Source organism: Myotis yumanensis, unplaced genomic scaffold (genome assembly GCF_028538775.1).
Source record: "Myotis yumanensis isolate MYYU_CA2020_CCGP unplaced genomic scaffold, mMyoYum1.0.hap1 SCAF_2, whole genome shotgun sequence".
NCBI lineage: Eukaryota > Metazoa > Chordata > Mammalia > Chiroptera > Vespertilionidae > Myotis > Myotis yumanensis.
Genome location: NW_027223753.1, coordinates 160,479,462 through 160,495,070, shown reverse-complemented (window position 1 = coordinate 160,495,070; position 15,609 = coordinate 160,479,462). Strand labels below are relative to the sequence as shown.

The 15,609-nt window shown below is 55.7% G+C and overlaps 1 protein-coding gene across 1 annotated transcript in view; it reads left to right on the top strand.

Annotated features, from left to right (window-relative positions):
• ADCY5 (adenylate cyclase 5) overlaps positions 1-10,899 on the top strand; it is a 146,703-nt gene extending 135,804 nt beyond the window's left edge. The window contains exons 17-21 of the mRNA XM_070406349.1: positions 433-565; positions 4,674-4,937; positions 5,846-6,050; positions 8,537-8,661; positions 10,266-10,899. Of these exons, the coding sequence (XP_070262450.1) occupies positions 433-565; positions 4,674-4,937; positions 5,846-6,050; positions 8,537-8,661; positions 10,266-10,394 (856 nt within the window). The 3' untranslated portion in view covers positions 10,395-10,899. The remainder of the gene's footprint in view (positions 1-432; positions 566-4,673; positions 4,938-5,845; positions 6,051-8,536; positions 8,662-10,265) is intronic.
• Positions 10,900-15,609: the final 4,710 nt, after the last annotated feature.

Below are 15,609 nucleotides of genomic sequence, written 5' to 3'. Positions count from 1 at the left end.
TCCACCTTACAGATTAGGAGACTAAGGTTCAGAGAGGTTAAGAAACTTGCCCAAGGCTGCCCAGAGACGGTCCGTGTGGCCTACCTTGCTCCCTTGTTACTGCGCCCACAGCCCCTGTCTTGTCCATTAAGAGACCTGAGATGTACACATAGCCTTTCCCAAGGGCCTCCTTCACCCTCGGACGTGACCGGGGGGAAGGTCCCCAGGGGGGTCAGGAGCTGGGAGAGGAGCCATGGCCGCTGAGCTGCAGGCGTGGGGGGTGGCGGAGGGGCTGGGCTGGGCTTCCATCAGGAAGGCTGGCAGAGGCACACCTCAGGCCACGTTTGAGCAGGAGGTGAGGAAAGGGAGGCCACACAGTGGGAGGAAGATGAAAGGCCTGAGGGGCCCCGGAGCCTGCCATGAGGTGCCAGGGCTTCTACCTCCTGCCTGCAGCCCTGAGCACGCGACCAAGGTGGCACTGAAGGTGGTGACGCCCATCATCATCTCAGTCTTCGTGCTGGCCCTGTACCTGCACGCCCAGCAGGTGGAGTCCACCGCCCGCCTCGACTTCCTCTGGAAACTGCAGGTGGGTGGCCCTGGGGCTAGAACTGGGGTGGGGGAGGCACCCAGGCCTCACGGCACTTTGTGAGTGAGCAGCCCATCACCGGGGCTCGGCTGGGTCTTGATGCTGCACTGACCAGGTGTCCTGCTCAGGCCTTGTCCCAACAGACCAGCACCCCACGTCCCAGCAGGTCTGCTCCCTGCTCTCTGGGGCCAGGAGGCAAAACCCCAGCGCTTATTCCAGCCAAACCCACTCTGGCCAGTGCTGGGCTTGGACGGGCCCAGGAGATTTGCTCTTGTCACAAATACTGTGAGCATTTAGAGGCGTGTTGACAGAACAAGTCTGTGGTGGGAGCAGCAAGGAGGGTGGGTGAGAAGCGTGGCAGGAGGAGAGTAGGGGCACGCAGCCCTGGGTCCCGGAGGCCTTAGTGCAGGAGCCTGGCCGGATGCAGAAGGAAGAGGGCTTAATGTGACCAGAACTGAGCCTGAAGATTCTCCAGGGGGGATGAATGGAAGGGGCATCAAAGACCATGGACAGGAAGCTCGGCCAAGTGGCTGTGCCCGGGCCCTGGTGAAAGATGTCTCAGAAAGGGCAGCAGTGGGTGCTGGGTGCCCAAGTGGGGCTGAAGTCCACCAGTGTCCTGCCTCCAGGCTTCGTGCCCTGCACCCTGAGGGGCCCACCTGCGGGAGGGGACGCTGCTGGGCCGCTCACAGGGCGCTCCAGGTGCAGGCAGCAGCTCTGGTTACCTGGCAGACCGCCTGCAAAGGTCCAGGAGAGGGCGCCCAAGCGCACTCACAGCGCACAAGCCTGGTGTGTGCAGGTGGCCTCCGTCCTGTTATTCCCGCCCAGCTCTTGCAGGACATGGCATAGCTCGGTCTCTTTGTCTCCCCTGGCCTGGCTCCTATGTCCCGACCACTTCTCCAGCTCATCTGCAACTGGTTAGGCCTCCTCCGTCCTCATTAACATTGAGATTGAAGTCTTCCTGCCGGGGCAGGAGCCCTGGAATTTCACTGGGTGCTGAGGGACGATGGGGTACCTGGTTGCCCTGCTGCTGGGTGTTTTGCATGAGGTCTGGGTGAGGTTTCCACTGAGGTCTCCAGTGAGGACACCCTGAATTTGGGGGAACAAGTGTTGCATGGAAATGGCCCTCAGAAGCCCTGGGGGGGGGGGGGGACGGGACGGGGACCTCAGGGATAAGGCTGCACTGGCTCTTCTGTGCTGCAGAGAGGGTGGGGGGCCTCCACAGGCCCCTGGTCTGAGGCCCGTCCTCATGCTCAGTCCCCATTCCCTCAGCCCCGCAGCGGTGCTGAGCGTCTGGGGAGGTTTGGGGACCAGGCTGTTCTCAATCACCCCTCAGCGCATCTGCAGCCCCAGAGACACGTCATTAGTGTTTCTCTCCACACATGGCTGCAGACACAGGTTGATTCCATTTACCTTTTCTCCCTGACCTCCTCCGGCCCCACAGCTCTGCTCCTCCCACCCTTTTTATCTTTTGGGGGGAGGAAGTTTTAAAAAATAATTTAAAACCTACAGAAAAGTTACAAGAACAGCATAGAGAACTCCACAGTCCCTTCACCAGATTCCCTAACCATTTTTTCTGCATTTGCTCAATCGCCTCGCCCCCACCCTTCTGACATGATGCCCCATCACCCCCAAATTTTCTGATGTCCTCCTTCAAAAAGCAAGGACACTCCATCATCACCCCACCCGGCCTCCCAGTCAGGAAATCAACACTGGAGCAGCTTCATCCCACCCACAAAGCCCATTTGCATTTTGCCAGGGGTCCCAGTTCTTTTAATTTTTTTTTCTAATGAGGATACATCCATCATTAAATCCATAGAAAGAGGAAGGAAGAGGAAGAGGGAGGGAGGGAGAGAAGAAGGGAGGAAGGGAGGGAGAGAGGGGGAGAGAGAGGGAGAGAGAGAGAGAGAGAGAGAGAGAGAGAAGAGAGAAACATCAATCAGTTGCTCCACACACATGCCCTTGACCCTTTGCTTTGGTGCACTGGATGATGCCCCAACCACTGAGTCACCTTGGCCAGGGCAGTGGTCCCAGTTCTAACCCAGGATTCTTTGCATTTAGTTCATGTCTTCTCAGTCTTTCCTGGCCTCTCAGTCCTTGCCAGTCTTAAAGAGATCCGTGTGCTGTGACCCTCAGATGTTGACATATCCCATGTCCAGACTCAGGTCACACCTTCTTGGAGGCAAATCATGGAAATGACGCTGCTCCTTCACAGTGCATCACACTGGGGATTCCACTGTGCTGACCTGCCCCCTCCCTGGTGACGTTAACCTTGATCACCACTCAGTGGGCGATTGCCGGATTTCTCCACTGTCAGAATGCCGTCTTCTCTTTTGCATTCAGTTAGCGCTTTGTGGAAAGATTCTGATAGTACACCAATATTCTGATCCTCAGCAAACCTCCACCCACCAGTCTCAGCATCCATCGCTGCCTCCTGCCTGCCTGGCCGTGATGACATGCGTCCGTCCTTCCTCCCACATTGTGAACCGGCATCCTGCTATCAGGAAGCGCCTCCTCCCCACTCACTCAGTCACTCATTTATCTGTATCAGCACGGACTCATGGCTTCCTATCCCATTCAGTGGGCTTTACTCTGCTCCTCTCATTACTTTAATGCTTGAATTCTCCGGGGCCTGTGAGTTTCCTCAAGTTGGCTTCTGTGTTTTGACACGTCTCCATCATTCTTGGAGCTGACTTCCTGGCACAAGCCCATGTCTCGGGCTCATCACGTACTTTCCCTGCTCCAGCCCAGCTGTCAGTGATTTCTTCAGAGGCCCCAGTTCTCTGTAGTGGAGAATGGTACTTAGAAACCAAGATCAGATGCTCAGTGTGCTCAGTGTTCTAGGTCCTCTCTGTGGACAAAGCGAGGAAATACATGTTAGTGTATATGAACATCTAAATAAAAGTACGTATAGACATATGAATACTACCCCAGGATCTCTCTGTTGGTATTTAAAACCATGAGCTTATACCATTTCTAGTGCAATGCCTCAGGCTTCTTTCTAGCCTGCCTTCCTCCAAGCTTAAAAACACCATCTCTGCTAGTGAGAAACCTGGCGCCCATTGTCTTGCAGAGATTTACTCATTTGCTCTATGGAGCCAACCTCCCAACGCCTTCAGCCCCCGCCTCTGCCCCACCACGCCCCTCCCCTCTTCACCACCTGTGGTGTGTGTGCTGGGCGTGCCACCTGTGGTGCCCTTCCTCTGACCCCTGCTTCCTCAGGCACGAAGGGCTCTGTACACGGCAGGGAGGGGGGGAGAGGAGGTTGGAAGGGAAATGGCTGGATCCCTCCTCCCATTTTGAAAACAATTAAGAAGGCCTGTGCACAGATGTGTGAGTGCGAGGGTGATTGTCTACCCGCCGGGCATGTCAGCCTCTCTTCCTGGAAGCTCTCCTACAGGCTCATGAAGCTTCCATGTCCCTCCATCTCCCATCCTGCTCTGGGGCTTTGGGGAGGGGGACATCAAATCAATACCAATAGTCAAATACCTGAATGCAGGTTTTTGGAGTGGGTGGGGGACAGTCTGTTGGCCCACCCCCATCTCGCCCAGCAGCCATTTTGCTGTTGGATCTATGGTCAGGGTGGGTGGGTAGGTGCTGACAGGGAAGCGGGGAGGCCTGGGTTCCATAGCTTCTCTGAACCCCTACACCAGGAACGCCCTTATCCGCAAGGCCCCCTCCTGGCAGAACCACTGGTCTCAGTTCTCGGGGGACAGCCCACTCTTGTCCTCCTCCCAGCCTTCCTGCCCGGCCAGAGTCCGACCCTAAAAGCATCTGGCTGTGTTGGCAGCTGCCAAGCATGTCTTGGGCCGAGTCTCCCAGATGGCAGAAGCACCTGGCCAGGGCCTGGGGGTTTGGCCTCTGATCCCATCCAAAGCCATGTTCCCAGTGTCCCCGCCCCCAGCCTACACTTCCACTCTGCCTGCCACTCTGGCCAGCTGCTCTCTGGGAATGGTGTGGGTCACATTCCTGCCACCGGCTGGGCTGGAGTGCCACTGAGTCCCCAGGATGTGGTTGATGCTCAACCATTGAGCCACACTGGCCGGGCTCACACTCTCTTTTCTAAGTCACGCATGGCTTGGCCCACCCTCTGACTGGTCCTCTGTCACAGGCCACGGAGGAGAAGGAGGAGATGGAGGAGCTGCAGGCCTACAACCGGCGGCTGCTGCACAACATCCTGCCCAAGGACGTGGCCGCCCACTTCCTGGCCCGGGAGCGGCGCAACGACGAGCTCTACTACCAGTCGTGCGAGTGTGTGGCCGTCATGTTCGCCTCCATCGCCAACTTCTCCGAGTTCTATGTGGAGCTGGAGGCCAACAACGAGGGTGTCGAGTGCCTGCGGCTGCTCAACGAGATCATCGCCGACTTCGATGAGGTGCGGGGCAGGCCGAGGGGCACTGGGGTCCCTGGAGGGGAGGGAGTTAGGAGACCTGGTGCCCCCTCTCACCTCACCAGATAGGACCGGTGACATCAGGAGCCCTGGCCGTGGTGTCCCAGGCACCGTCCCAGGCACCTTGCATACATTCCCTCCCTATCATCATGTCATACATGAGGAAGCTGAGGCCCACGGACATGATGTGTCTTGCCTAAGGTCACTGCCAGTAAGTGGCAGGGCCGGTGTCAGCCCAGGGTGTTTGAATTTGCACCTGAGCTGCCCATTGGGGCCCTGCCCAGCTGCCTTGACAATTATTCCTATCCTCCACCCTTCCTCTCATGCCACTGAGGGCTGGACAGGGCCCCAGGCTGGGACCCAGCCTTTGAGAGTCTCAGGAAGGAGCAATTCCCAGGCTAAGGGAGGAGGCAGGACAAGATGCAAAGCCCTGAACATTGGCGGTAGAAACAAAGCCATTTTGTTATTTGTATCACACCCTTGTTGAGCTAGGACATGCCAGGCACTGTGGATACTGTGCCCATTGGGGCAGCCTCGACTCTGGGAGCTCACCATGCAGTGAATGTGAGGGTCAATCCCAGAGCCATCCAGGGCCTGATCACGGAGCTTAGAAAGGAGAGGGATGAGGGAGCTGGAGCCAGCAGTGTGGGAAACAGCCCGTGGACTCCTGGGAAGTGAGGTGACTGGAGTCGGCCGAGATGGGCACAGTCCCCTACAGCAGCAAGCGCTGGAGGAGGCCTAGCTCTGTCAGGGAGCTCCAGGGCCTGGCACTGAGCTGGAGCTAGAGACAGGCCCTCTGTGCGAACTGGGGAGACACAAGGGGCCACGCTGCCGCACTTCCCTGTGACCTCAGTGCCCCGGACTTGGGGGTGACCCGGTTTGGCCTTCTTCAGATCATCAGCGAGGATCGGTTTAAGCAGCTGGAAAAGATCAAGACCATCGGCAGCACCTACATGGCTGCCTCCGGCCTTAATGATTCCACCTACGACAAGGTGGGCAAGACGCACATCAAAGCTCTGGCCGACTTCGCCATGAAGCTGATGGACCAAATGAAGTACATCAACGAGCACTCCTTCAACAACTTCCAGATGAAGATTGGTGAGCTGCCCGGGAGGGCTGAGGGCTCAGAGGGGCTCCTGTCCCCCACCCCCATTCTGCATTAGTGACCCAGGCCCAAGCATAGGCTGGCATCACAGTGCGTCCCTGCCCAAGGGGGTGGGGTGGGACCCATCACCCAGAGCTCACTCCTCCCGGAGCCTAGAGGTGCCATCTCTGCATGCTGCTGTGCGGGTGACATGCCCACGACACCTCTTTCTGAGTGCCCGCCTCACGCCCGCGTTGGGAAGGGCTGGGTGGACCCAGTGTGGGCCTGCCCGAAAGGGGTGCTGCCCCAGGGCATGGCAGCCCCATGTATTTCAAGTCAGACTGGCTTAATAGCAGCATTTTATTTAAAAGTGTTCCAATTTCACTCAGTACAAATGAAAAGCAGCGAAATGAAGTACTCATCCATTTTAAATACAAAATGAACAAACACAGTACAAGTCATTTGATTTGCAAATTTATAAAAACATTGAACATAACAGTCCTACAAAACTGTTAGCAAAATGAACATAGTGAAATATTTTAAAAACTAAACATGAAAGGAGTCATGTAAAATTGACAATGAAATGATCGTTTAGACATCTTAAAACACAAAACGGGTCAGCAGGGTTATTGCTGGGTTCCCGGGGGTTCCTGTGTGAGCACTAGCTCCTCAGGGCCGGGAGAGCTTTTCTAAGCTGCGTCAGCGGCCAGAGAAACAGCGAGCCTGTCGGGTCTCCCCTGGGTCCTCTGCCCACCGCCTCGGCCCGCGGTGGGTGGCTTCGAGGGGCTTGCAGACACCGGGGTGGTGCCCAGGATGGGAGCTGGCTCTGAAGAGATGGGGTTTCGAGTGGAGGCCCTGAGTCTGTTTCACAGTCAGGACTCTATTCTCCTTGTGCAGAAACTCTTTGAACCAAACCCTATATAATTTTTTCGGTCTTTAATTTTGTTGTTTTATTACTCCAACCTTGTGCTCTGACAAGTCTCGGCTCTGCAGAAGAGCTGACAGAATAGCACAGTGAAAACTCACGCATATGGACACAGGCAGACAGGCCCCACCTCCTGTAGCTGCTGGGTGATTGCAGATTACCGCTCTGGATGCGCTGCTCCATAAAGTTCAAGGTGTTTCTGCAGCTCGTTTTGTTCTTAGCATATATCTCACCAAGGACATCCCGGCAGCCAGTGTGCGTGGTTTCGGCAGTAGGGGTTTTGCTTTGCTGAGTGTTGCTGCCCTCCTCTGCTTTCTTCTTTCTTTATTTCAATTACAGTTCACACTCAGAATTGTTTTGTACCGGTTTCAGGTGTACAGCACAGTGGTTAGGCAACCATTGGCCTTACAAAGTGGTCCCCCCGATATTTTAAGCACCCACCTGGCACCATACACAGTGATTACAATATCATTGACTAGGTCCCCAATGCTGTACTTTGCATCCCCATGACTATTTTGTAACTACCCCTCTGCACTTCTCAATTCCTCCACCTTTCCCACCCAGCCGCCCACACCCCCTTCTGCCCTCCCCCTCTTGAGGGTGGTGGGGTGAAGGGTGGTGTCTGAAAGAGCAGACCTTTCTACTTTTCAGACTTCTAATGCATGATCAACTCCCTGGCATGTCTCAAGCCATAAATGATTCAGATTTCGATTTTTTTTTTAAAAAAAGGAACACTAATTCACCAACATAAATACTGGTATCTCAGTCCTCAAAATTCGCACATGAAACCAAAATATTGGATTGCTAACCATCAATATTGTGATTATTGATGGCCTTGGAGACATTCTGTGGGGACTGGGCTTTGTCTGAACGGACGGCCGTGGTAGCCGGGGGCCCTGCACCCGGGAACTTGGCCCTGGTCTCACTTTGCACTGGTTGCTAGGAGGCCCAGACCGGAGCCAGCGGGGGGTCTGCCTCACCTGACGTGCAGCCTGCATTTCTGTGCTAACTTCACCCCCGGTTTCATGAAATTGCTGTTCTTATTTTCCTTGCACCCCATCTTTTCCACCTACATTGATTTATATTTTTGTAAGCTGCCTCCCCTCCTTCCTCGGGCCAGGACTGGAGACTGGGTGACAGGTAGACAAGTAGCTGGGCAGGCAGCTGGGAACCTTGGGTGGCAAAGAAATGGGCAAGTTCTGGTATGTTGGTCTAAACTGAAGGTGAAAACTTACTAATGCCACTGAGAGAGGGACGATTAGGGAAAGGTGATTAGGTGACGCATGAGGTCACTTGAAGCTTTGCAGAGGGCAGTGCTGGTGATGGCCATGCAGGAGCTGAGCATTGCCTGGGTGGTGAGGACACAGGTGCAGTGGGTGTGTGGACAGGTTCCTGTAACCTTGAGTTATGGCATTTGATAGGAGCAGAGGGTTAAGCGCGGCCTTGGGGCTAGAGGACCCTGGGTATCTTCAGACCGAGAGTCCAAGGGAGAAGCCGGGCGCGGGGAGAGGAATGGGAGTGAGGGCCAGCGCTGGTCTGAGTCCTGATGAGCGTGCTGACTTCTGTCCCCTGCAGGGCTCAATATCGGCCCCGTGGTGGCTGGGGTGATCGGGGCCCGCAAGCCTCAGTACGACATCTGGGGCAATACGGTGAACGTGGCCAGCCGCATGGACAGCACCGGTGTGCCAGACCGCATCCAGGTGAGTGCAGGAGCGTCCACCACCCGCCACCCCAACATCGGGGCCGCTGTCTGATGCTTGGTCTTTGGGGCAGGCCGCCCACAGTTTCCAGTCAGAATTTCATTTGAGAGTGATTGGGTGGTTGGCACTGATGTCTTTGAAGCTTGGAGAACACGATTGGGTTCAGGCTCTCAGCACCTTGGACAGATCCCCAGGCCTGTGCCGAGCCCTCTGCTGCCACAGAAGGAATGAGAGGGCATAGCCTGGCCAGGGACCCGACTTTTCCCCCTCCCACAGCCTTTGTAAGCCGCTGCTTGTGATTCCCAGGCCCGCCGCTCTTCCTCTGTGTTTCTTTGTTTTTCTCAGGGCTTTCTTGATTCGTTCTGCTTCAATCTGACAGCAGAGAAGCCTGGACTGGGCTCTAGTCCTGCACCCCACCTTCCCATACCCCAGTTCTCTGTGAGCTGTGGGCAGGCCCCTTAGCTTCCCTGGCCTCCGTTGTCCCAAATGTTAATGGAGCTTGTTTTATGGCTTCTGCTCACACTGACACCACTCATATGTCCCCTAACGTCTCTTTCCTGCGGAGACTCTGAACACAGGGGTTGGCTCTGAGCATGGCCCTGGCCAGCCCAGCCCGGCCTGCTGTCTGAGGGGCCTGGTCAATGCCCTCTCCCTCCATCCCTGTGCCAAGGGAGAAGTGATAGCAGATGGGAACTGGGGGTCGTGAGGGGAGATGAGGAGAGAGGAATGTGTGTTTGCAGAGCTCCTGACCTCACCCATGACAGGTGTGAGCGATGCTGTCAGCAGCCACACAATAATCCAGCACCTCTACTTGCATAGGGCCTCGCCATTGGCGAATACACTTGGTGACACGGCAGGGTCATCTCCCCGCAGCCCACCCAGAGGTTTCTAGCCCCGTCTTCCCTGGCCTGGTAGCTGGGCTGGGCCGGGACACTTGCCGGGGAGTTGCCGCTGGCTGGCGGAGGCGTGCTGGCCGTTCTCAGAAATGGCTCTTGGATCACCTTGTGAGGCATTGGTCCTCTGCTGCTCCAGTCACCCCCTCCTCCCCCTCCCCCTGCACAAGGGTAGTGTGATGTCTGGAGCCACCTGTGAGTTCTCCTCTTTGTTCCAAAAGCTGAAGGAGAGATGGGAGGTGCGCCACGAACTGAGCCCGGCCCTGCCCGGCCGAGCTGTGTATCCTCAGGCAGTGACTCAGATGTTTTGAGCCTGAGATCATAGTACTTCACTCACAGGGTAGGTGAGGTCAGCATCCTCACTCTCCCTGTGGGTCACCTAGAACACTTCTGCTCTGTCCTGGAGGGAGACCTTGGAAAACGCCCCAGGCAGGTGCGTGGTTGGGTCGGGAGTTCCTCCCACCGACTCAGCCTCTGCACTTCTCACGTGGACGATGGCCACGCTGAGCGGCACTGCAACGGCACAGGAGGCTCGCCGCTGCTGGCACAGCATGGAGAGGCACTTTCTTGGGCGAGCAGTGTCGGCCCCGAGAGCTGGGGCCAGGGAGATGCCCCCGCCCGCCCTTCTGTGTCAAAGGCAGCTCTGCCCTCGGGCAGATTCACGGCTCTGGTTGTGGATGGCCTGTCCTCCCTCCTCCTTTGCCTCCTCAGGTCACCACGGACATGTACCAGGTGCTGGCTGCCAACACGTACCAGCTGGAGTGCCGGGGTGTGGTCAAGGTCAAGGGCAAAGGCGAGATGATGACCTACTTCCTCAACGGAGGGCCCCCGCTCAGTTAGCAGCTGCCAGCTGACGATGCCAGGCAGCTGGCCTCCGGAGAAATGCAACGGCTTCTTTGTTTGCCAGGTGGGCCGGTGAAAGCCCGTGCCCCCGCCCAGGTGGCCGCGCCCTTGAGATTTTCCACGTTGATTCCAAAAGCAGTTTCTGCCTTCGTGGGCGGGCGGCAGCCTCTGTCCCAGGCAGGGTGCCTGCGTCCTGCGAGCACCACGCTGACCAAAGATGACTCCCTCTGGAGAAGACTCCGCTGGATGCGACCTGGATCTTGAGTTTTCTCACGGGTGCTGCTGCTGCGCGGGTGGAGGAGCTCCTGGCGCGTGGATCGGCGTACGGCCACCCAGCGCCGAGGGCAGGGCTGAGGGAGAGGCCTGGGTGGGAAGGCGAGCGACTCTGGCTGGAGGGAGCCTAGGGGCCCTGAGGGGTCTGCTTTTCTATACGAGCCTTTAAACTTCAGACAGACCTGGCCCCTGCCCCATGGAGGCAGCCGCCGGGCAGGAGTGCTGGCTTTGGAAGGACTGTGGCCTTCACCACAGCCCCCCCTCCACCCACACACACGCACAGACAATGCCCCTCCGCGGGGAAGAGAACGAACTGCGAGGGGGAGGCCAGAGGACTCGAAGCCAGGAGTGGCGGTTCTGAGAAAAGGAAAATATTTATTAAATAAAACAAAACCTGTTTCTGCGCCCTTCTTTAGCCTCTGCTAGTTGTCCACGTGTGAGAGACCCACGGGCAACCGGGGACGCTGCTGGGGAGGGAGGCCGGGTCCCAACGTGTCTTTTTGTATTTTTTATTTTGTATTATTGAAAACCTTGGAGATCTAACAAATATACCAAATTCTATATTTTGTAAATTCTCTATATTAGAACACAGCTGTGCTGCACAGCGGGGCGTGTGTGTGCTCATTTGTACTGTCCGTACGTCCAAGTGTGCATGGTTTGTGCGTGCGTGTGTGTCCGTGCTGTGGAACTGGCCACATACAGGACGCCTGTTTTCCTCACTTCGGATTTGGCAGTTTTGGGTTTTCCCAGGTCCAACCCGAGCAGGGAGCATGTCCTTTTGGGTTACCATATGTTCTAAAGATTAAGTAGGAAGATGCGTGGACACATCGCCCCATCTCTCTCTAACACACAAACACACAGATCACTGCCCCTGGGAGAAATGCAAATGGAATAAGAAGGAAACAAAAAGCTGCTCTCCCCTCTCGCTCCCTGAGACCTCAGCCCTTCGCTGCCTGCAGGCGGGCCCTGGTGCTCAGCCAGGTGGAGGCGAGGAAGCCTGCCTGCCTCTCTCGATTGGCCGAGGTGCCTCTCCTGAAGATGGTCCCTCAGACTTGGGGTATAATGTGGAGCCCTTAGGTTCAGGGAAAGAGGGTCGCATTGCCCTCCACCTGCAAACCAGACAAAGGAAAGGGTAGAGCCAGCTTCAGAGTCCACAGAGCAAAGCTAGCAGAAAGTTTGGTTTGTCTGGTTTTTGTTTTTTGGGGAGGGGACAGTTCAATATACCAAGAAAAAATTTCTATTTTTATACCCTATGAAGGAGGCATTTGGAAAATGATATACTACCCAGAGATATTTCCAAACAGAATCCTTGGGGCCTGTGCCCATATCTTTTCATTGCTTCTCAGGGCAGAACTATTCTCACCTCCAACACAAGCTGGAAGGGGGTGGGGTGGCAGCTGGGTGCCAGCTGCTGGGACGTGACTCTGATGCCCACCTGCTCGCTCCATCTCTGGCTGGACACTGGCACCAGCCTCCCCCACACCCATCGCCCACCCGTCCGAACACAGCCCTGAAGCAAGGCTATGGACCCCAAACTGCCAGCCCGAGTCTGTCGCGCCTTTGCTGTCCGCCCTGAGTTCTGTATCGGCCTCGTGCCCTCGCCGGGCTGGCTTCTCCACGTCTTGTTCTCCAGTCTCCACCCAGCACCTGCCAGGGGTGCTGGATTTTCATTTTGCTTCCAACCTGAGTAACGTGTGTGTGTGCGTGTGCGTGTACGTGTGCGTGTGTGTGTGTGTGCAGAGTTCCTCCTATGTTCCCCCTGTTGTCATGACCCCCACCGGCCTCGTGGGGGCCCATCCTCCGCCCTCCCTCCCCCCAGTGACTGGTTACCATGTGCAGTGCTGGCTTTTTATTCCCTCTAAGGGGTGTGCACTCTTTTTACTCCTGCTCTTGCAAAAACGGATACAATTATGATTTCCCATGGAAACTGAAAAGTCTATTTGAGTAATTTAACTATTAAACACTTTCACTGGTAATGTGTCCCGGTCTGATTTGCTGCTTGGGCTGGGGTCTAGTCCCCATCTGCAGAACCGTGCACTCAGCCCTGGGCTGGTGCTGGAGAGGGAACTGTGGGCGGCAGGGACCCACTCGGCGAGGGGGACGGCACGCGGAGGAGGGGAGGACGTCAGCAGAGACCGCAGGCCTGTGGCAGCCTGGCCGTCCAGAGACCACTGCTGCTCTGGCAGGAGCCAGCTCCCTGGACTGAGGGGCAGGCGCCTGGGGGCAGGAGGCTGAATAAGGAGAGGAGTGAAGAGGACAGGGAGTGAGGATGGGGTCAGCAAAGATCCAGGGTCTAGGGGAGGATGTTTAAAACATGAGCCAAACATGCCTCTATGCGAAGGGAAAGGAAGCTGGAACAGGAGAGAACACAGATCATTGAAAGCACCAAAGCAGGCAGGAGGGAGGAGATGCAGGCGGGAGGGGACTGGTTTGACCTGGACAGCTAACAGGTGGCTACCACTCACTGAGCACTCGGTGCCAGACACCGGGATGAGCACCATACAGACCTCTCAGATCATTCAAAGCAAAGCAAGCCTGGCTGCTAAGCCCATACAAGTAACTTCCAGCATGCCCAGCTCTTCTCCCCCATCCCCACCCGAGGAAGGGAAAGGAGCCCCTTTCAGCAGCTCCTGCCCGCTGCACCCATCACTTGCAGGATTCAGAAAAGAAGACCAGAGGGGCTTGTTCTGGTTAGGTTGGACACAGTGGGAATGAAGGGGCCAGGGAAGAAGACATCACGGGCTTCGTTGCAACAGTGGCCACGTGGGGACAGAGATGTGGCAGTCTTGGGCGGAGGCAGCCTCCTGCTCCAGAGAATGGGCAGGACTTCAGATGTACGTGGTGAAAGATGTAATTGTATTGAGCTTGTGTTTAACTCCACTTTTCAGGCTGGGGTTGGTCAGTTACGAAAGGAGACCAAATGCTAAGGGAGGCCAGACTACAGGGGCCAGTTGGTCTGCGTGGGAACTTCGACTCCTGAAGAACTCCCACTCGGCTGTGGGCAGCGGAGCCCAAGCCAGCAGGCAGGCGCCAGGAAGCCACACGCATGTGCACACCGGGCGACAAAGGTGTGGACTCAGGACCTTCCATCCCTTTCTCCACTGAGCCAATCCCAGAGAACACACTTGTTCTCCCTTAGAGAGCTGTGCTTTTTTCCAAAAGCATATCCATACCTAGAGTGTTAATTAGAGAAGACGCCATGATGTACCCTCATCTCCAGAAGGAAGGGACTGAGAAGGCTGGGCTATGCTGGCCCCGGCCAGTGCCTCTCAGCAAAGGCCTCGCAGGAGAGGTGGAAGGGCTGGTGCTATCTATGGAGAGAGGGGGAGGGCAGACCAGAGATGACCATCCCTCACCCCACCCCCCACCATGTGAGTAAGCTTCACAGGGTATAAAGAGCCCCCACATGCGCTTTCTCACTCGCCCTTCCCCGAGGCCCAGGAGGTACATGCCCTGCAGCTGCCCTGATCCCTGGGGACGAAAGCCGTGGCACCAGCCCGTGTGCCCATCTGGTGCTGACGATCTTGGCAGAAGAGGATTCGCCACTCCTCCAGGTGACACTAGATGAAATGAGGTCCAATTACGATAGTATTATAGCTTTTCTTAGACTTGCCGATTTTCAGAAAAGTCCTTTGGTGGTGTCTTTCCTCTTGGTCATGGGAGGAAAAATATGACATTTGCTGTCCTCTTGCCTGTGTTTCATCCCACCCGCAGGGTCACTGCTACTCAGGACAGACACAGGAACAAAGCCAGGCGAGGCCGCTGGTCTCCAAGGTCTCCTCCTCCTCTGGCTTCTCTGACTCCAAATATTCCTGAACTCTACCTGATCTTCAAGTGCCAGACCACATGTATGGCGAAAGCGCAAATCATCGGATTAGGATTTTAAGATTTTAGAGCCAAATGAAATGAAAGCATTGTTCCATGAGTGACCTGTGGGAAGATCACCTTCAGACCAGTCAGAAATGGCTCTGCCCTCCAGACACCAAGCCAGTAGCCACAGCTGCGAGCAGCATGGCCAGGGGTCCTTTCCCAGCAAGAGCCCTGACCTAGGGGAGGGCAGGGCTGGTGGAGATCAATGCAGGCTCACAGGGCAAGCAGGGGTTCCCAAAAGACAGGGGATGTGTGAGAAAGACTATAATGAGCAGGAAAGTAGGCATCCCGTCTGCACTGGCGTGCCAGCCCCAACCCCTACCCACCCATCTGTTTCTAATGAGTGGAGCTGAGCTACCCCCTCACTCAGCGAGCACATATTCATCCCCAAGGCCCCTTTCATATCGCTGGTGATTAGCCCATGAATTTAAAGAATTCTCACTGGAGTCCATTAGGGACCTCATCACTCCCACCTCCCCCACAACCAATTTCTAATTTAGACCCGCCTAGAAATCTCTGGTTTGTCAGCATCTCTGGTTATTTTAACTTACACTATTTTCCAATTTTGCAAAATTTGCTTCTCTGCTTTGACTTTGTCAGTTAGCTAGAGTGGCACTTCCCTGGCTTACATGGGATTTTTGGGGGGCAGGGTGGAGGAGTGCATTTTGCCTCAGATTAATTTTTTGAAAGCCATGTTGCATTTCTGCTTTTTAAGAGTGCCTGAGCTCTCACATCCCCAGCATCCACATAGTTCCAATTTGTGAATTGAAGGCTGCTGACTGCCTTCCCCACCCTACTTCCCATAATGCACAGACTACACATGCACACGCGAGAACACACACACACACACACACACTCATGGGGGCCCTAGCAGAGTGGTGGGCACTAGGATGGTTGCCATCCAAGACTACCCCATAGATCAGGTTGGAATGTTAAAAGTAAAGGACAAAAAAAAAAAAAGTAAAGGACGAAGGAGCCACACTAGATAAGACAAGGTTCCCAGAGGCACCCTCCCCATTCAACAGCGCTCCAGTGCTTGGGAGACGGATCCTGAAGCAGTTTATCACTT